This window comes from Spermophilus citellus, assembly GCF_964194105.1.
Source record: "Spermophilus citellus genome assembly, chromosome: 1".
Lineage (NCBI taxonomy): Eukaryota > Metazoa > Chordata > Mammalia > Rodentia > Sciuridae > Spermophilus > Spermophilus citellus.
The window spans coordinates 41,695,775-41,716,638 of NC_138182.1; the positions used below are offsets into that span (position 1 = coordinate 41,695,775).

At 37.1% G+C, this 20,864-nt stretch overlaps 1 protein-coding gene across 5 annotated transcripts in view; it reads right to left on the reverse strand.

Moving 5' to 3' along the window:
- Positions 1 to 20,864, reverse strand: part of LRCH1 (leucine rich repeats and calponin homology domain containing 1) — a 201,562-nt gene that overhangs the window by 32,425 nt on the left and 148,273 nt on the right. For 2 of the 5 annotated variants that reach the window (XM_081282147.1, XM_081282146.1), the window contains exons 12-17: positions 18,794 to 18,883; positions 18,656 to 18,692; positions 12,007 to 12,060; positions 11,247 to 11,319; positions 8,157 to 8,261; positions 279 to 388 (exon numbers count right to left, since the gene is read on the reverse strand). In XM_081282147.1, the coding sequence (XP_081138273.1) occupies positions 279 to 388; positions 8,157 to 8,261; positions 11,247 to 11,319; positions 12,007 to 12,060; positions 18,656 to 18,692; positions 18,794 to 18,883 (469 nt within the window). The remainder of the gene's footprint in view (positions 1 to 278; positions 389 to 8,156; positions 8,262 to 11,246; positions 11,320 to 12,006; positions 12,061 to 18,655; positions 18,693 to 18,793; positions 18,884 to 20,864) is intronic. The other 3 variants (XM_081282145.1, XM_081282143.1, XM_081282144.1) reach the window with 2 other exon arrangements.

Below are 20,864 nucleotides of genomic sequence, written 5' to 3' on the forward strand. Positions count from 1 at the left end.
GAGTGTTATTTTAAAGTATACCATAATTAAAACAATGCTACATTTATATGTATGTATTAAGTATATCTACTTACAGGAAACCCCTCTAGGGGAGATCACAACTACTTATTGAATATACAAAAAAAAATTGAAACTCAGGATTGTTAAGTGATTTGCCCAATATCAAACTGAAGTCAGTAACTGATCTGGCTAGATTTAAAATTAGGATTTTTTTTCGATATAAAATGCAGCTTGGGTTCTGAAAATTATTATTTAGTTATACAATATTTCTTGGGTACCTCACGGAGTTGCTCCACCAGCTCTTTCTCTTCTCTCAGCTGTTCCATTTTCCTCCGAATTGTAAACTGTGGGTCTATAGATTCCAAATTTCTCTGAGGTCTTAGAAACACTACAACAGAAAGGGAAAAGATTGTTAGGCACTGTCTTGCTCAGGTTGCGATATAATATGTATGTAAAATAATTTCTTTACTCATCCCAAATAACTACTTTCCCATGCACAGAAGTAAATTCCAAGTTTACAGGGGAAAGCCCGATTCAAATAATCAAAAGGAGATTATATGTTAAATTACTCAGAGTTGAGTGAACTAAGAAGCTATGGCATTTGGTGATGTAAACTGGATCCAGGGAAGGGTTTGGGCTGTAGAGACCATTCCAGGCCACTTCTCAGACAGATGTTGTCTCTCTCATTTTTCCACTATCTTCATTCTAACTTTTAATTTACACTCAAAATGCTTTCATTAAATTCAAATAACTTATCTCAAATAAGAAGACTCTAGAATTGCTTTACATGCTAAAAATAAATGTAGGCTAATGTTTTTCTTGACATAATATTTTTAAAAGCTTGGGTTAAGAAAGAAGTGATGACACACAGAATTACATATTTGAGTGTGGAGTGGAAAACTTCTGCCTTCTATCATGTCGCAGACCGGTATCCAAAAAGCCAGCTCCTTGGAGATGAGCACAGACTACTTTTGGAAAGGCCAGTGGGATTAGAGGCAGCTTAAGAGATCACCATTGGCCTAGATCCTTAAAATTACAACCTCCAAGAATAATAACCAATAAGGATGTTTCCTCTGGAAGGAATTAAGTAGATATATAGTCTCTTGGGCTGGGGTGCAGCTCAGTGACCGAGGGCTTGCTTAGCATGCAAAAAGCCCAGGGTTCCATCCCCAGCACTGTGAAACAGTAACAAAAACACAAGCCCTAAATGAACTTTTAAAAAAATGACATCTTTTATAGATCAATCAAGAAGGTAAAAAATATTCTGTATGCGGAAGAATAATTATAACAATGTTTTAATTAATTTTGAATAATACAAAGCCTACAAGAAGACTTATATTTAAACTTTTCCTTCTTAAATATGTTAATTCTAGGCTGTCAACTTTCCTTGTACACAAGAGGGAGCAAACTGTTGAGAGTTTGGCTCTTCCTGTCCCGTAGATTCTCAGACTAGGACAGTAGAAAAGAATCCTCTAGGAAATTTTGGGCAGAGAATTTCCATGTTAGAAATCAACAGAAGAAATCAATATGTAGAAGGTTGCACTGGCACACTGCAATTTCTCAGTGGATCCAATCACTAGAATTTAAATAATGCCAAATAAGAAGAGTATGCAACTTTTATCCTATACTGACAATCATTTTCTACAGGCCACTTTAATTTTGCTTCTTTCTTTATTTTTTTTTTCTTTTTGGAGATGGGTGGGGTCTTGCTGTGTTGTCCTCAAACTCCTGGGCTCCAGAGATCTTCCTCCTAAACATCTGAGACTGCAGATATGTGCCACCATGCCCTGCTCCTATGGCTATTTTAAATATTATTTCAATGTATTAGGTTTTTTAAAAAATTACAGATATAATACATTGAATGAAAGGTCCTGAGTTCAACTCCAATAATTAAATATCCTGAGCTCACCCAACCTCATCATTTTCATCTTAATTTTGGATTTTTTTTTTCTAAATCAGTTCTACAATATCTGAATCTGTATTCTGATGCTCTAGGGAATGTCAGAAAGTTGACACATCTTCAATCCTTGACTCACAGTTAGGAAAAGAGGATGATCTCACAATCATGAGGCCTTCCCCCTTTTGGAACCACAAGGAGGAGTCAGCCTGTGGCCTGGACCTCTGCTGGAAGCCACCCAAGGAAGTCACAGGCAAAGACAGTTAAAGGCATGTCACAGAAGGGCTGTCACCAAGTCCCACAAAAGCCAAAGCCCACAGGAAGTGAGACTAATTGCTAAAAAAAATAAAGCTAAGACCAGAAAAAGAAGGACAGAGTAAGCAGGCAGGCAGGAAGGAAAAATTCACAGAGCAAGGGGGAATGAGGGAAAGGCTGAGAAATTCAGAAGCATGAAGAAAAGTGGAGAATGCATTAAGCTTGCCTATCTACCAAATCAAGTGACAGGAAAAAAAAAAAAAACCTATCCACTCAAGTATAGCCACTGAAAGAGAAATATATTAAAATGTAAAATCTAGATATAATCCACATGTCCATCTGGTTGAGACCAAATTTAAGGAAAAAGACTAGGAATGCAGGCTGAGGCTATAGCTCCACGTTAGAGTGCAGGCCTAAGGTGTGAATGAGGGAGGCTTTGAGTCCAATCCCTAGTGAGGCAGAAAGGAAAAAAAAAAAAAAAGGAAGCCCTGTGGGTAGAGTTGGGCAATACTCACATATGTCAGCAAGGGGCTCCATAACACCATTTAAACAATGTCATGTTTTCTTTGGAGGTTTCATTTTCCTTTGCCTTTTCTCTGGGGTAATCTTATCTAATACAACATGCTTAATATTTTCAATATGTTTTTATTGGCAGATTTCATTATGAATATGAAACTATCAGGAAGTCAAATGAATCGTGAGCTTTGGTTTAGCAGCACACAATTCAAACATCTCTGCCTTACTGGAGCCCTGTGTGAGATCAGGACAATGCAGTATCTGGGTTTTAACTTCCTGGCCTTACTTTTCATTTTAAATTCTTGTGCATCTTAAAAGCACAACAAGCACACTTGGGTGTTTGCTCTATGAAGGTTCAGCAATTGAAATGAAAAAGAAAAACATTTCAACTGTAGTTTTTAAAACAAACACTTTGAATAAGCATAAACTTATTGGAAATCATGACTACACTACTACTGTTGGTTTTCTAAGTGTATTGATTACCATGGAATATGTGAGATTTTAAAGCAAACTCTTTAGGCTCATAATAAATCTGCCAGTTTCTTTTGCAAGTTGACAGAATAATTTTACTGGAAGCATTAAGATGGTTCTAGTTTTATATGTGTGTGTGTGTGTTAGTTGTAGTTGGACACAACACCTTTTATTTATTTATTTATTTATTTATTTATTTATTTATTTATTTATTTATCTATCTATCTATCTGTTTGTTTATTTTTATGTAGTGCTGAGGATTGAACCCTGCACATGCTAGGTGAGCGCTTTACTGCTGAGCCACAACCCCAGCCCCTCTAATTATATTCTTTATGGTACTTCACCCCCCGCCACACACCCTTCTTTCAAGTACTTAAATAAGTAATACAGCCAGTGACCAGTCTGGGTCAAGACTTCAGGACATTGATCTGTGTAATAATTATTCTGTTTTTGGTTAATTCTATATAATTAAATTTAACTTGAGATTACAAGACAATGTTAAAAAGTAGCCCCAAGTTGGGCATGATGACACACACCTGTAATCAGTGGCTTAGGAGGCTAAAGCAGGAGGATCACAAGTTTAAGCCAGCCTCAGCAACTTAGCAAGGCCTCAACAACTTAGTGAAACTCTGTCTCAAAATAAAAAATAAAAAGGACTGAGGATGTGGCTCAGTAGTTAAGTGCCCCTGGGTTCAATCCCTGGTACTCACCTTGTAAAAAGCCCCATATTTGCACCTGCTTTTTACACTAAATCAAATAGCCACCCTGATTATTTAAACATAAATAATTAAAAAATAAGCATTCAATGGGGGGAAATGAGTTCTTCTTAACTGTTTAATTATTATACGTCAAACTGATAATATTTAAAACATGAAAAAGAAGATCAGTTCATATATGTAATTTATTTAGCAGAAGAGATAAATTTCTAAGCATGGACCTGGAGGAAATGATGAGGGTCCTTATGAAGAGTATCAAATCCATTCACTAGTTTTTCTCTACCTTTCCTTCACTCTCCACTATCTTCATCCCTGGGTTGAGATTAAATTGCTGTCTCTTATGAACATATAAAATTCTTTCTCTGGATCTCTTTCATGGCATTCAACACTTTCTGCATAACGGAATAAATGTATTTCTCTCCATTTTTACAACATAAGAGCATATGTTTGTTTCCAATTTGTACCCTTCAACCAGACCCCCAAGATAGTGAGTTGAGCAGCAATGTTTGTTAAACAAATAAATGAAACAAGTGTTTCAAAACCCCCCTCATTCCAAGATCAGCCTATTTGAAGACCATCTTTGCCATAAATTATCTTGTTCTGATAATCAGTCACCTGAATTTTCCTCTTTTGAAAAATATCCTAACCTCAAGTTTCCAGGTCTAAATCCTAATGCACTCTCAAAGTTCTGTGAGAGCTTTCTGGAGCTATCCATCATGAGCATCATGCCTAGCATACAGGAGGCACTCAGTGATATTTAAGGATGTGCATAAGAAACCATTTCTTGAATTGTTGTGAGAATATCTTTCAGTTAAGCAAAGAAAAAAGGCTCACTGCTCTAAAGCTTGTGCTTTTATCATTTAATTATTGCATGAAATGTACTTTTTGTACAAAAATTATTAGTCCATGTTTTTAACCCTTATTACCTAAACCTAACAAGAGGAGACTTCTTCTTCACAGAAGTTAAGAACCTGGACTAGAGGAATGTCTAAGGTATACAAGTTCAAGGGCAGCAATACATCAATTTTGACAAAATGTCATGAGCTTTAGATTTAGGCTACTATGAGTTAGAAATCCGACCAGCTCATTCATTCATTTCCTTCTTGTACTCAGAGTGAATTAGACATCTTCTTTGCCCTTGAAATGCTCAAATGTCCTCTTCATGGTTTTGGCCATTTCAAACTTATTTGTATCAAATATCACAGAAAAACCAGTTAAAAAAAAATCAGAGGTTTTTTGTTTTGTTTTGTTTTTAAAGAGAGATTAGATTCAACACTACACCAAGTAAATTAGCATCTTTGAGTCTGGGGCCAAAGCAATTCTTATATGAAGGCAGAGTTGAGAACTGTGGGAAAACTTTGCATCCTCTTTCCTCATTTCTGGAATGGAGAGAATAATATCTTAGTGCAAGATGATCATAAAAAAATATGGAGAATGTCTGTTAACTGGCCCACAAGGGAATTGTCTGCTCATTCATTCCCAGGTGATCACTTAAAAGATCAATTTTAAATGAATATAAATTAGTACCCATCAACTTGTTTTACATGAAAAAGCAAGAGTATTTCAAAAGAAGTTTAAAACTTTACAAAGTGAAGGAGGGAAAAAAAAGATGGAGTCCTAAGAGGGCATAAGAGCAAGAAGTATGTTTTCAGGTTAAGGACAAACTGAGATACAGCTGCCCATCTAGAGCCAGAGGTGAGTAGACCTACTTTCTTCATTATCCCTTAGGAGGCAGAATTTTGGGGGTGATGGGACTTCAAACTCCAGGCATCTTCATTTTAAAAAATTCTCTACGAAGAATATATGAAGAGAAAATGGTGAATTTAAAATGAAATCCATTTGGAGTGAAATATTGGCAAAAATTTAAATAAAGGAGGAATTTTTATATAAAGCAAGGCAGTGAACAGGTATAGAAACTCCAAGTTTGCCAAAATTAATAACTAAAGGTTATATTATGTTAGGATGAGTTGGCAATAAGATGCCACTTATTGACAATGGCTAAGATAGCTTACTACAGGGAGACTATGAGGACACAAATGACGTGGTAATCAGCTCTGAAATGCCAAGAGAAGGCTGCTGAATAGAATATTCTACTTTAGAGGAAGCGTCAAGAATAATGTAAAAACTATTCCTCCTGCAGCAGTAGCTCATCTACTGGTGTCACAGTGCAGCTTCTTTAATTTGAAACACATTCGAATCACAAGGCCAAGTGGAGTGAAAAGAGAACGAAGATGTATATGAAAGATCAGATCTGGAAACCTGCAGAAGTAATTCTGCAGAGAATCTTTCACATCTCTTGCCTGGGTCATATTAGAGACCAATTACGAATAAAGATGGCAACCCCCAAACATCTGACATAATTGACGAGTCAGATGAACGCTGAACACGATCGTTTCATTATTATTGTGGTACAGTATGACAGGAACACACAAATCCCTGGAATTTGCACTCAGAGTAAAAATACCAAATAATGAATGCAAGGTTATTTTGATGGTTGTGAGAAAGATTTTCACAATGACTATTTGCTGTGGAAATTTCAAAACTTTTAATAAAAAGAAGACAGTTTGGCTTAGTACCTCAATAAACATCTGCAGAATGAATGGAGACTTGCCTGAGAGGAGGCTTTCAAGAATCAGGGGCTCTGAGCTGGGAGCCGTAGCTCACACTTGTGATCCCAGCAGCTTAAAAGGCTGAGGCAGCAGGCAAGTTCAAAGTCAGCCTCAGTGAAAAAGCGAGGCACTAAGCAACTCAATGAGACCCCGTCTCTAAATAAAATACAAAATAGGGCTGGGGATGTGGCTCAGTGGTAGAGTGCCCCTGAGTTCAGTTCCTGGTAGCCCCCTGCCAAAGAAGAAGAATTAGGATGTGGCCACACTGGCACCTCTACCTAACAGTGTGGATCATACAATTCATCTTGCCTCTCTGATTTTAGGTATTTCATCTGTGAGGACAGAAGTTCTACTGCTACGTAAATTCCTAATTATTTCTCAGCTTTAAAAAATAAAGTCTTTTGGTTTCAGATACCATTCCTAAGGAAATACCAAATCACACATCAATCTTACATACTAGAACTTTATTTCTTTGAAACAACATCATACCCATAAATAGCCATGCTTTCTGAAAAACAAAAATGCCTCCCTTCTGTTTTTTTTTTATTATTATTTTTAAGTAAAGGAAAGCTTATCTAGAAAGTTTCCATCCAGTAATCATCAACTTCCAGAATTTAAATCAGGATGGACTTTTTATTTCATGATTTTTAAAATCACGCTTATTTTCAGTTAACAATTTTTGACATCTATGAAATGTTAATATTCCTTTTATAACTAAACTGCCAGAGTGTACACTCTCCTTCTACATAAGGAAGTTGTAAAAGCATTCTTGAATCTTAACCAGAAATCATAGTAAGTGTTTTAAATACATATTTTCCATGTGTTACATATAACATACTTAGATTAAAAAAATATGTACTATCAGAATATATATCCCCCATTGGGTTTGCAGAGTGATCATATCTCACATCTCACTGGCTTCACTAGAAATCATGCTATTTCACTTAACATTCCTTCTATCACTTTGTATTTTGAAATGAAACGCATAAGATCTGAACTAATATTAGACTAGAATGGAGATTCAGACCGATGTGGTCTGTAGATCTAAATGCTTTTATGTGTTTTATTTGTCTCTCCTAGATGATTTAATGGCACAAAATTAAGATAGTCACATTATTCCTGATGGCCTCAGTATTCTATCAATACACATGATTCCTAGACCAACTTCCTATTCTTGAATATAATTCAAATGAAATTCTCAAGAAGGCAAGTGATTTCTGTTCATTTCTAGAAATTTCTCAACATTAACATTGTTGCCCAGTGCAACGCTCTAGGATTAGCCATGGTGCATTTTTATTACCTTAAAAACACATGTGGTAAGCATAGATATAAAAGGTCAAATTCTAAGCATTAGGTGCAGGAGTGAGCAGAGATAACACAAATGTGCAAACCCCAAATCTTTGCAAACAAACCCCAAACCCCAAGCAGAATAGGTGGAGAAGAAAGTACTTTAAAATCCTCCCCAAATTCAGGATACTTAAGATAATTAAACCGCAGTTGGACCAACTGCTGGAAAACAATTCACAATTCGCATGCACTTTTCTGGACCTCACCTCCCTGGCTGGCTTGGGATTCCTTGCATCAAGCATGCAGGTGAATGCAACCCTCTCTCCAGCCTCCCATAAAGGGAGGTTCACTATATTCACTGACTTATTCACGAGAATATTGAAGAAGAGGTACAAAGCCACCTACCATTGTCACTGTCTCCTTCAGAAGGAACACTGTAGCTAGAGTTGTCCCATGTTTGTGCCTGTGTAAGTTTGTTGAAGGAGATAGGAGGGAGAATGAGGGCTGGGTCTGCAGGAGGGCGAGAGCCAGGCCGCGTGTAGTTGCACAAGGACCAGGCAAAACCAAAAGGGCCGCAGCGTTTCACGAATGGCATAAGGTTTCGTATGGAAATGAAGTGGATTTCATTTACATGGGATTTATTTGCAAATGTACAATATAGGAGAAGAATGAAAGATGGCGCATGGAATAAAAAGAATGATAAAAACTGAGTGTTAGTACTCATCGGTCATACATTTTGCATGCAGTTAATATTGCTAATTTAACAGTTCCGCAAGCCCGCAGACTTAGAGTACTAATGGGTTGTTTCAGGAGAAAGGAAGAGCACCAGGAGGTTATTCAGATTAATAAGCAAATACCCTACTAGATACCTTTCTCAAGGCTCTCTAAACAACTAACAATCACAATTGTAGCAAACTAATTACATGATTCACACACAAAAATTTGGCCAAATGGGACAAAACTTAATATAAAAAAATATCTATCAGAAATAAAATTATTATAGAATCACTATTTACTATGAGTGGAATTTGTTCCCAAGGCAATGTAGAATTTCCTTCTAAGATATCTGTGAGTTTACTAGAAGACTTTGCTGAAAGCTGAATCTACCCATTTCTTCCTCTTGATGTACCTCTCAATACAGTTTTCAATATTGGCCAGTAAAAAATAACAACAAACAAATTTTGGATACCAATAGAGTCTATTTAACAATACACTATCAAACAGATGCCAATTATTGTTTTGAGAACTTCTGAGTTGGTCATTTATGAAATGATAACACGTCATTATATTATGATATAACAACAATGATGTTTTTGCAATAAATATCCATACAGTAATGGATTTACTTATTTAGGATATTTATATTTAGGAAGTATCCATATAATTTTTATTCAATCATAAAGCAGGGCTAGTAAAATTAATGGGCATAGTTCTAGGAATAAATTTTGGGGTATGTGCACTATCTTCCTTTGAGAGGAAAACAGAAGAGAAAAAAATGTTTCTTTTGAAGAAAAATCAATTTATTTTAACAGTCATTATTCTTATTCCAACTTCTTCACTTGAGCAGTTTGTTTTTATTTATACCACAGAAATCACACAAATCCACATAATGAATTACAAAATAAAAAGTTTCAAAAGTCACTCAATCGAAAACAGCTCCTATCTCTTGCACTCATATGATCTCCAGTTATTACTACTTCAATTATTATTACTGCATACAGTATGAAAAATGCATACTGTAACGTTTAAAAATTACTATATAAAATTTTAAAATCTCAATACATACTGCCAGTTTTATAAAGTTCCAATATGTCACTTGATGTCCCTGAAGGTAAATCAACAATTATTTACAGCAACCAAACTCCACAAAGCTTTCAACAACTAGAACAATTTCCACACTGGCTCGTCAAGCTTTCCAAGGCTGGAAGCTTGGAGAGGAAATGATCTTTCTTTTCGGCTATTCAAAATAAATACTTCATTTATTTTTCACCACTGCAAAGAATCTGAAATGTTTTACAATACAATCATGATGTAACCCGTAACTACAGTAAGTTAGGTGGGACTCTGCAGGAGGAATAAAAAAAAGTCACTGAAACAAGTTTACAGCTAAATTGCAAGACGACACAATCAACAGAATATGGCTCTTTGGACATCTATGCAGGTTTTGGTTTGCCTGATTACGAAATAAGTTAAAATTGTGTAAACTGAGTCCACAATCCAATATGAGGTCCTCAGTGTGTAGAGACAGATCTCCTAATGATCTTTACACAGGGGAGGTGTGCCCAGACTCACCCCCACACCTCCCAGGACCCACCTGAGAACATGGAAGTGGAAGCACAGTCTATATCTAGTCACCTATGCTTAGTTCTACACGTGATGGGGGTGGCCATTGGGCTCCTCACAAAACACCCATGAGGGTCGGGTGTAGCTCAGTGGTACAAAGATGGCCTAGCATGCACAAGGGTCTGGGTTCCATCACCAGCACCACAACAAAAACAAAAATAATCAAATACCCACTGACTCTTGCCACATTCGAGCATTTTCCTAAATGGGCTTTTTTTTTCTTAAAGCCCTTTTAAATTGCCAGGAAATCACTGCACCTGGCCAGATGTTGCCCATCAATCAACTTGCTCCAAGAACAAAAACATTTCCTTTATTAATGAATCATCTTTGTTTGTTCTTTTTCAAGCTAGACAGATGCATAACCTCTACTGTTGGAAAAGGCTTTAGTGGGAAATGCAAGAACACAAGAGTTCTTTACCAGCTTTTGTTTAAAAATATCCCAGTCCTTTACTAGCACTTGTTTAAAAGCATTAGTAATGAGTATTCTAAATATAAAAAGAATCAAAAATCAATCAATCAAACAAACAAAGAAGGGCTTTAAAAAAGGAAGATAGCAACACCATAGCTTGAAATGAATTTTTTAAAAAATCAGAAAAAAATGTATTTTTCTGTTTAGAAACCTTCTTTTTTAAAATCAATAGTTATTTGGCATGCCGTATAATTTGCTTTTGTGAACATACAAATAACAAATTAAAATAAAATTGGTCAAAGAACAGAATGCTTTCCAAAAGATTTTTTTTTTTCCCTGACTCCTGGTCACTCAGGCAAGCCTGTCACATGAGTAAGTATATAAACCTTCCCAGGCTCAGAAAGCAACAAAGGGCATCTCAGAAAGGAGTTTCTCAACCAGAGGCTGCTCTGGAACTCAACAGAGCACCAGGAACCCCTGGGGAAAGGTCTTATTTTATCTTCCTTGGGCAAAAAAAGTTCAACAGAAATTTCTTCCTTGCTTCAATGTTGCCACCACTGCCCCTAGCAGGAGTTTAATAGCTGATTTATTAAAAACCTTCCCAAAGTGAAGCAAAGTTCTGATGCCACAATCCCCACTCCCCAGAATGGATGACAGTCACATTATAATCACGTAAACTTTAAAAGGCTAGAGGGAAACCACAGAGTTATTTAGTCTAAGAAGGGACTGAGGTTTTAATTTACCTGATCGAGGCTTCAGGCCAAATGGAGCTGTGCTGTTTGTGGTAGGAGAGCCAGGGGCAGAGTCCTCTCTCATCTGTGGGGTCAGAAGGAAAGAAAATGAGGGAAAAAATTGAATTAGAACTATGGATGGCTTTTCTATGATCAAGGTTTATTACAAAACCACCTCCTGTCTGCATTTGCTACTGGGATATCAAGTATTAGCTGAAAAATCAAATGATTTAAGTGACATTATCAATAGAATGTTGCTACATGACCCATTGTTTTTTTTTATTTGTTCATTATAAATATATTTTATAATCAGGTGAAACTGTCAATGCATTTTCTCCTCCAACACAGTTGTGGGTGTGCATGCATGAGCATACTCCTACACCCCAAGGAGGGCACAGCTAAGGAAGACTGTCCCGGCACAATGAGATAGAAAAACAGATAACACGAAGCAGATCAATGCACCACGCGCTGAATCACCATGGGAGGACCAGACTTTCTAAATGATGCCTATTTGAGCGATTTTCATTGTTTTCTACAAAGATGTTCCCATATTTGGTTTTCAAAGTATCTCATAAAAATTAATCTTGAATTATGAAGAGGCCCAAATAAGGCAATCACTGCTACTGAGAATGAGTGAGAGCTAATGAGTGTCCCCCAGAAACTCTTGAGTTAAATCAGTAACCACAGTGTCAGATCATATATTTCTGAAACAGGTATTCCAGTGCAGTCTTCATGGAACACCTTGGCTTCCACTGATCTGCAGAAAACTTACCTCATTTGGAGAATACTGGCTCCCATTACTCTGTAACGTTAGATCATGTTGCACCTTAAGGAAGGGGGGAAAAAATGCATAGTATGTTCCATTAGACTGTAAAACTGACAAGGCAAGAACTGTGCCTTATTTTCATCCTATTCCTGGCACAGAAGCACACAATAAATATGCAGTGAATTAACTGGTATATTAAAGAACTAAGGAGGTCATACTTACATTTTCTAAAACTATGCATCTGTATTCATAGCTGTGATACATGTGAAGTATCCGTAATTTAAGATAAGGCTTTTCCAGCATAAAGAGCTCATTCCCAAGTGTCTGTGGACATTGGCTTCCCTTGGTAGGTTGGTTATCCACCTATCCAGGTAACCACCCCCATTTTAACTGTGGGTTTTTAGAAATGGTTGGTCCAAGGCAATAGTTCAAAAATATGCAAAATCACATTGGGAGCTTTTAATAATTACACATGCCTGGACCCCCAAATTACCTGGGCAAAACTCTTGTAGGAAGTTCAATATCAGTTTGCCTTGGCAACCACTGGTGCAGTGTATGGGATTTACAATTGGCTGTGGTTTCCATCACTGAGAATGCAGGAGCAGTTTGAGAAAGTTATTCTATGTAGCCATTAGAGAATGGCATGCTTATAGCAGGGAGGTGAAAGCTGAATGCTGGAAGAAGGGTAAGGGACTTGGGGCATTATTATTTATGGGATGCTTAAAGGTGGCCAGATGCTCCACAGGTAAACAACATGGAAGGAAAGAAACAGTAGCTAAGGATGGAATCCTAGAAAGGGACACATAGAGACCAGGATGCCACAAAGGGGATACTCTAGCTTATTATTTTCCCAGATCTGCCTTCTTTATATGATGATCCAGACCCCACTGATACACCCTAATAAAAAAAAATTGGTGCTAACATAAACATCTTTATATATGACAACAAATTAAATTTAAGATGCCCATCCCTAATCATGTTGAAGAGTACTATTTAAAAATATTCCCAACTTTTGACATAAATCTAAGGAAAAATATTTTTAGAATAAAAGGTCAATAATGTACTTATCCAATTGATAAGCTTTATTTGAACTGCTAATAAGTGACTTTAAATTTGATCATTTTATCTTCCTATAAGCAACTCCTTCCTTTAATTGTTCCTGTTGTCCCTCTCAGTACCTACCCCATTCAATATGATTTATGCATGAATAGGCAATTTACATTTCTTCCTGAATGGAGGACAGTGCTACCCAAACTTGATGTAGATCTTCTAAATATGTTCAAGGTCAGATAATGAGTCAGGTCACCGAACGCAAAGTACTCCGTAATCTTGGCCTCCCTGTTCCATTCAATTCACACTTGGCACTGAATTCAACACAGCCCTACTGAGTGACACAAAGCACAGTCTCCTGGCTGCAGGTGCAGTTTCAAAATAGTCCAAAAGGTGTAGTTCACTTCCCTGTCCTTAATCTCCTGGTCCCTTCCCCAGTCTCACAGAACATAAAAAAACACTCTCAGGATGGTAGACTATCTCACGTTCTACTTTGAATTTTTTCAATATCTAAATCTTCTCCCTTTGCAATTTTTAAAACTCTTCAAAACTGAGGGCAACTTCCTGTCTTCCACATTCCAGTCTCCTCCCCCAAAACAAGCTGACCCCAGCTGGGTACTCAACAAATGTTGTTAAATCAATGCAATCTATCTGCAGGATGCTGCTTTCTTCCTGAATAAGAAGGAAGAGAGGTGTAAAAACCACCAAATCACACATGAGGGTCACATTTAAGTTCTGCATGACCGTCACCACCCTTGAGAATTCACCACTTTCTTTTCTTTTACTTCTTCTCATGATGTCCTTTTTCTACCAGAGCCAGCTATCCCCACTTCTTTTTTTATGGGGGTATGTTTGTCAAGGACAGAGAGTTGCCCCAGGAAGACAGGGAATAAAATTATGTTACACCAAATATAACTCCTCGATTCAATCAAAGAAGAAAAACATATTAAAATACCACAAAACATTATAGTTTGAATAGAGATGAAGTACAGCTATCTTTTTTCCTAAAACTTTTGTATCTTTCTGGTACCTCTAAAATCCTGGACACAGGTATGTTCCTTTTTAAAAAAAAAAAAATCTTTAGGACTGAAAGTTGAAGAACATTTTAGGGAGCAGGCCCAAATAATTGCCAAGGTAGGTTGGACCTGGCTCGTTCTGTGTGTTCAGAATGCTAACACAATCTGTCTGGCCAGAGCAGAAAATTCACTCTGGAGAAAAGTGCAGTGACTTGCTTAAAGACCCTCAGGGTCCCGGCATGGGCCTTGTGTAGGGCTGCAGCTCGAGGTCCCCTGATTTAATAGCTGATAGAAGAAACAACTGGTTATTAAAGGCCGCTGGGGTGACTGCGCTGCTTGAATGATTGACACATGACCTGGAAGTCAAATTTCCCTCCTGAAGGGGACATGGCTTTTCTACATAATGTAATGAGGGCAAACATGGGTAAACTTAAAGAAAACTCATGAAGCTTTAAAAGCCTGCAGAAAAGTGTCAGATCAGCTTCAATGTACACAAGCACAAAGATGTGTCATCAGAGTAACACAATATTTAGTATTCCTTAAATGATGGGGTGTTTCAGCTACTGCATCCAGGGTCTCTACATCAAATGAGCAGGATGTTGAAGTTCTGCAGACCAAAGCCACTTCTTTGTTGGAGGGGAGAGGGTTACTGGGGATTGAACTCAGGGGCACTCAACCACTGAGCCACATCCCCACCCCTATTTTGTATTTTATTTAGAGATAGGGTCTCACTGAGTTGCTTAGGGCCTTGCTTTTGCTGAGGCTGGCTTTGAACTCCATCTTCCTGTCTCAGCCTCCTGAACCACTGGGATTACAGGCATGCACCATGGTGCCCAGGCTCCAAAGCCACTTCTTACTATTTCCCCTCTCTCTCCCTTCCTGTTTCCCTCCCTTCTACAAACCCTCACTGAACACTCACTGTTTACTAGGTACTGTGCTAGGTCCCCCTTCAAGTGAAAATGCTAAGTGCTTGTGCCATGCTACAGAGAAAGACACAGGAGGAAACAAAGACAGGATCAATATATGCAGTAAAATTCCACTTCAAAAATCTAAACCTGACTGCAAAGATCTAGTTCATCTTTGCTGATGAGACAGTAAGAGGAAGCTGAAACTATCTTGGACTTAAATGAAGGGAATGGGGTATTTAAAACATTTCTTTCTAAACCATCCAAATGCTTAATATCAATAGCAATTCTTAATTATTACTGTAATTGGCTGTTTTTTGAGGTTCAGGGCAGCGTTCAATATATTACCTAAGATATTCAACAGTTTATTATAAAATATGCTATGTGTTGATGATTCTGCCCAATTTCAAGCTAATGTAAGTTTTCTGAGCATGTCTACAGTAGGTTAGGTATATTAAATGCATTTTTGACTTGCAATAATTTCAACTTCACTGTATTTATTAGTTATTTCAACTCCATGCATTTATTGGGTATAACCCCACTGTAAGTTGAGAAGCATCTATAATGATAATAGATACAAAGAACATGGTCCAGCATCTAGCAAGACCTCTTCTGTTTTTAGTCAGGAATATACACATTTTAATCAAAGACAAAATTATTGGAATGACCAGCCAATTCTCCATCAGAGATGAAGGAGAGTTACCTTCTAACTAGAAGCTTTGGGTCTTCCTGACACTCCTGAAATCATGCACACAAGTGGCCACCTATTTTACTAGTGTCAAAAGTGCGTCTGTAGCAGGATACTAAGATGGTCTTTAAACACCTCTCTCCACAGACTAGTTATTAGTTGCAAGAGAAAAATGAAACCGTAATTATACAGTGAAGAAATGGAGTTGTACCTCAATTGGATGATCAAATTAACATTACCCATGAGGGACAGATGGACATTGTGTGCCCCTAACATACTCTGAGAAGGACAAACATCATCACCTGGGCAGCATCCCAAATAAGAACACAGAACCTCAAACCAATCACGAGGAAATGTAAGATAAATACCAAATGAAGGACATTCCATTAAAAAGGGGAAATTTGAGTTCTTAAAATTTTGAAGGTCATAAAAAATTAAAGAAATGTTACAAAAACATTGCATACAGGAAAAAAAAATATATATATCTATATACATATAGATATATATATATCTGAAAACTAAATGCAATACCTGCTACTAGACTAGATCCTATACTAGACAGGGAAAAAAATGATCTGAAAGCATCTTAGAACAGTTGATAAAACTGCATGTGCAGATAGCAGATTGGATAAAAATAGGTTATCCATGTAAATTTATGAAATTGATAACTGGCATGTGTTACCTAAGATAAAATCCATATTCTTAGAAGATATACACCAAGATATTTAGGAATAAAGGACAATGATGTATAAAACTTACAAAAAAACCCAATGTGTGTGTGCAGGTGGTAGGGAGAAAGAAAGAGAGGAAATTAATAATATATAGGAATATAATATAGGATATAATATAGGAATAGATTATATATATATATATGAAATGTGGCAAAATGTTAACATAGGTTGAGAATCATTTATCCAAAATTATTGAGACCAGAAGTGTTTTGGATTTTAGAATAACTGCAGATACATAATTAGGTATCTTGAGATGGGACCCCAGTCGAAACACAAAACTCATTTATGTTTCTCTACAGTTAGCCTGAGGTAACTTAATACAATATTTTTAGTGTATCTGTATTTTTACTGCAACTCATTACATGAGGTCAGAGGTGGCATTTCCCCCTTGCGGCATTATGTTGGTGCTCAAAATTTACAGATGTTAGAGTGTCTGGATTTTGGATTTTCAGATTAGGGATGTTCAACCTGTAATCAGTAAATCTAGGTACAAGATTGTAATTTTTTTGCAACATTTTGTAGAACCTTGTAATTTATTTATTTATTTATTATTTTATTATTTATCTATGCACTCTTTTGTAAGGTTAAAATCATATCCAAATAAGAAACATTTAAAAAAAAAAACCATGATTGTGCAGAGAACCAAATCAATCTCAAATGGAAACTTGAGGCCATGAATCCAGGACAGCCTGCTAATGAAAGGCTTCCTGATGCTCTGCTACTGGAGTAGTTCAATGCTGCCTCCACCCAGAGCAGCAGTGGTACCCGGCTCCCTCTAGAGACCACACCAATAACAGTAACAGAGCAGGAGGTGAACAGCCAGCACTTAGGCGCCCTGTATGGTGAGGCCGTTCTGAATCATCTTATTTAAGCTTTACAATAGCTATTATTATGATCCCAATTTACTGAAAATGAAGGTTAAGTTTAGAGAGGTTAATTAGGTAGCCTAGAGTTAGCAAGTCTTCGGGACACGGTTATAGCTCACATCATTCCAAGTCACTGCACTTAACAATGAAACCATACTCTTGGGCTGGGGATGTGGCTCAAGCAGTAGCGCGCTCGCCTGGCATGCGTGTGGCCCGGGTTCGATCCTCAGCACCACATACCAACAAAGATGTTGTGTCCGCCGAGAACTAAAAAATAAATATTAAAAATTCTCTCTCTCTCTCTCTCTCTCTCTCTCTCCTCTCTCACTCTCTCTTTAAAAAAAAGAAAGAAACCATACTCTCTGGGAATAGTTCTCATACTCTCTTGTACAGTTCTTTTTTCCATATTTCTTGCACACAGGAACTTTTAATAGTTAAAGGGTATGAAGCTTTACTGGTAATACACGTGTAAACACCACAGGGGGAATAGATTGGTTTGTATATAATCTTGGTACCTAAACTAGCCACCCTAAGCCCATTCACAAAGAAGGGATAAAACAGATTTAAACAGGCCATAACTCCCAAATCATCATGCAAACCTCTCTCTCCGTAACTGGGGTAACAATCTTTCTTTGGGACCTTTTAGGTTCATCTCTAGTTTTATGTCAAAACTGCTTTCTCTATAGCCACTCAAACCCCTGAAACTCTACCTAATCTACCCTCACCCTGCTCCCAAACACCCCTGCCAGTTTATAATATTCTCTTTTAGATTTTTGTTTTCCTTTTTCTTTTTCTTTCTTTCTTTCAGCACTGGGAATTGAACTCAGCAGCATTTTATTATTAAGCTACATTCCCAGCCCCTTTTTATTTTTTATCTTGAGACAGGGTCTCTCTAAGTTGCCAAGGCTGACCTCAAATTTGTGGTCCTCCTGCTTCAACCTCCTGAGTTGGTAGGATTACAGGTGTGTGCCACCACACCCAGCTTGTAATAATCTCTTATCCTCCTAACACGCAGAAATTCAATTGCTCTTGCTTTTCAGGTATTTTCTAGCCAGACTTCTTCCTAGGGTCCAAAATCTATACTGCACGGACCTAGATCCAGTTTCTAACAAAAAGAGCAGGTTTCCCATGCATCACAGTGGTTGACACCTGACTCAGTGCAACTTTTTATAAAAAAATTTAAAGAATCTATGAGAAATAGCCATCTCTCATTTTTAATAGAAGGTGAGGTATAACAGAGAAGCAGAATTAAGAGAAGGAAAGTATACAAACACTGAAAAATGTGTCTTGAACAAACATGGATATTGGTCTCACTCATAAAAATGTTTCCCCGGACAGATCTTTACAGAATGTGGTAGAATATTCTGGAAAGAGCACTTGCTCAGTGCTGTGGTCTTACCTCACACACTGGGGATGTCTCCAGCTGCATTTGACCACTGTGGGCACAAGGAAAGAAAAAGGAAGACATAAGACATAAGTACATAAGTACTTCAATGTCAAAAAAGAAATATTTTTAGTTATAAAAAGGCAAACATACTTAAGTGCAGAATCTGGTAGTTCTAAGGCTTCTGCTGATCCCATAGGATATAGATTTAAAACACTTCTCTCAGTAATATCTGCACTTAATCTAAAAGGTAGGGGGGAAGAAATGTCAGTATATTTATAAAACTTGTTATAAATTCTCTTGGTCATATTTAGTTTAAAACTTTATATAAGGAAAAGCAGTGTTTATCTAAGATTAAGTGAAGAAGGATTTATGACAAAAATGAAAAACTGTATGGCATTTCCCAAACCATGGGGGGTCAAAATATAATTTTCCATCTGTTATTGGTATTGAAATCCAACTGATTGACAATGTAAGAGAAATTTCCAATAAAAATCCCAATTTTCATAGGTAGCATATACTAAGTTTTATTCTAGAATTTCATTAATTTACAGAAGTTGCTAAGAGTACTACAATTAAACATATGTGCCAACAACATTCGGTTCTGGTGGGAAGATCTTTGTGGTATAAACTTAATCCTCTCAATTATAAAATAAGAATTCAGAACTGTGGGTGAAGCTCAGTCCTACAGCACTTGCTTAGCATGCAGGAGGCCTGGGTTTGACCCCCAGCATCCTCCCCACTCCCAAAAAGGAAAAAGAAATCATAATCAACTTGATACACGTTTTTTACTTTTGAAATTGTCTTAGGTATAGTTTTTTTGAATTATACAATTTTAAGAGGTAAGTTGCTCTTTTTTTCAAAGAACAATGAAGCCAGGAAGTCCATAAGCGATAGAAAAATTATAAAGCCATCTTTGCATATATAATTCAATAATATAATAATTATAATAATATAACATAATATAATAAATATGCCTATGAAAATGTTACCACACTAACACTGAGAAGGCCTAGAGAAGAAAACGAAATAAAGAAAAACAGGACAGCCATATTCCACTTAAGTTTCTGGACCTAAAAAAACCCCCTGGATCTATGAACTGTGAGATAAAGGAGAAACCCAATATGTATGTAAACACGTTTATTGTTAATATTTTAAAATCTAGAAATAAACATGTCTTGAATTCCCTCTTTTTATCCTACTTTAACATGATTACACTGGCTTATAAAAATACTATTAGAAAATCAGACTTATAGTAGTTATTTCAGAATAAATAACAAAATCTAAAGTAGCCAAAGTAGTGGATTATTTTAGGGAGGAAATGAACTCCACAGGAAATTTTTCAACATTTATTATTTAAACATAGCATTCGACAAAGACGCAAACCACGTGTGGCCAGGGACATTCCTCCGGGCTCTTCCAGAGTGCAGGCAGCTACACCCATCCACATCGGCACAACTTGTGGCTCCAGACATTTCAGAACTGCGGAATTGTTGGGAGCTCCTCAGTTCAACCCACTCCTCATGAGCAGGAGATTAAGGCCCAGAACTCGGAGCCCATTCTTCAGGGCACCCATGTCTCACTATGGTTCCAGCCCTGCATCCCATGCCACTGCTATGTCACCCATGTGGGCTATTTTGTTTTGCTTTGGGGTTATATATTAATCAATCCAAACTCCTAAAGCAATAAACACTAGAAATGCCTGGAAGAAAAGAGCTGGGTCTTGTTCATCTTTATATCCCCCAAGGTACACACCATAAATCATGTTGTAAACACTCAGTGAGTGTCTGCAGAATGGAAGTACTTTTCAAATCAATTGCTAAAGATTTCCAGTCAAACTCAACCTGACCTGCCATCATTCTTTCAAATGCCAGATGATATTGTTGGGAATATTCTTGAAAGCACTCTGCATTCACTAACTACCTTTATTATAAATTCCCAGAACCCAGAATGCTGTGGTGTTATTCCCAAGTTCACCATATTATAAGACCACACCATTTTCACATAATTCCCAGGACTCCTGGACATTTCACAACAGACAATCTTTGGGTCTATTTCTCTAGTGGTCTTGTAGTTATTATCTGATACCTGATATTGTCTTACTGAAAAATATTTTGTCCATGGGAATTCCATTATCCTTACCTAAGAAACAAACAAAAAATACCCACTGCATCTAGCGTCCGCTATCGACAAAGGCCAACTCAAATTCAGAAATCCAAATCTT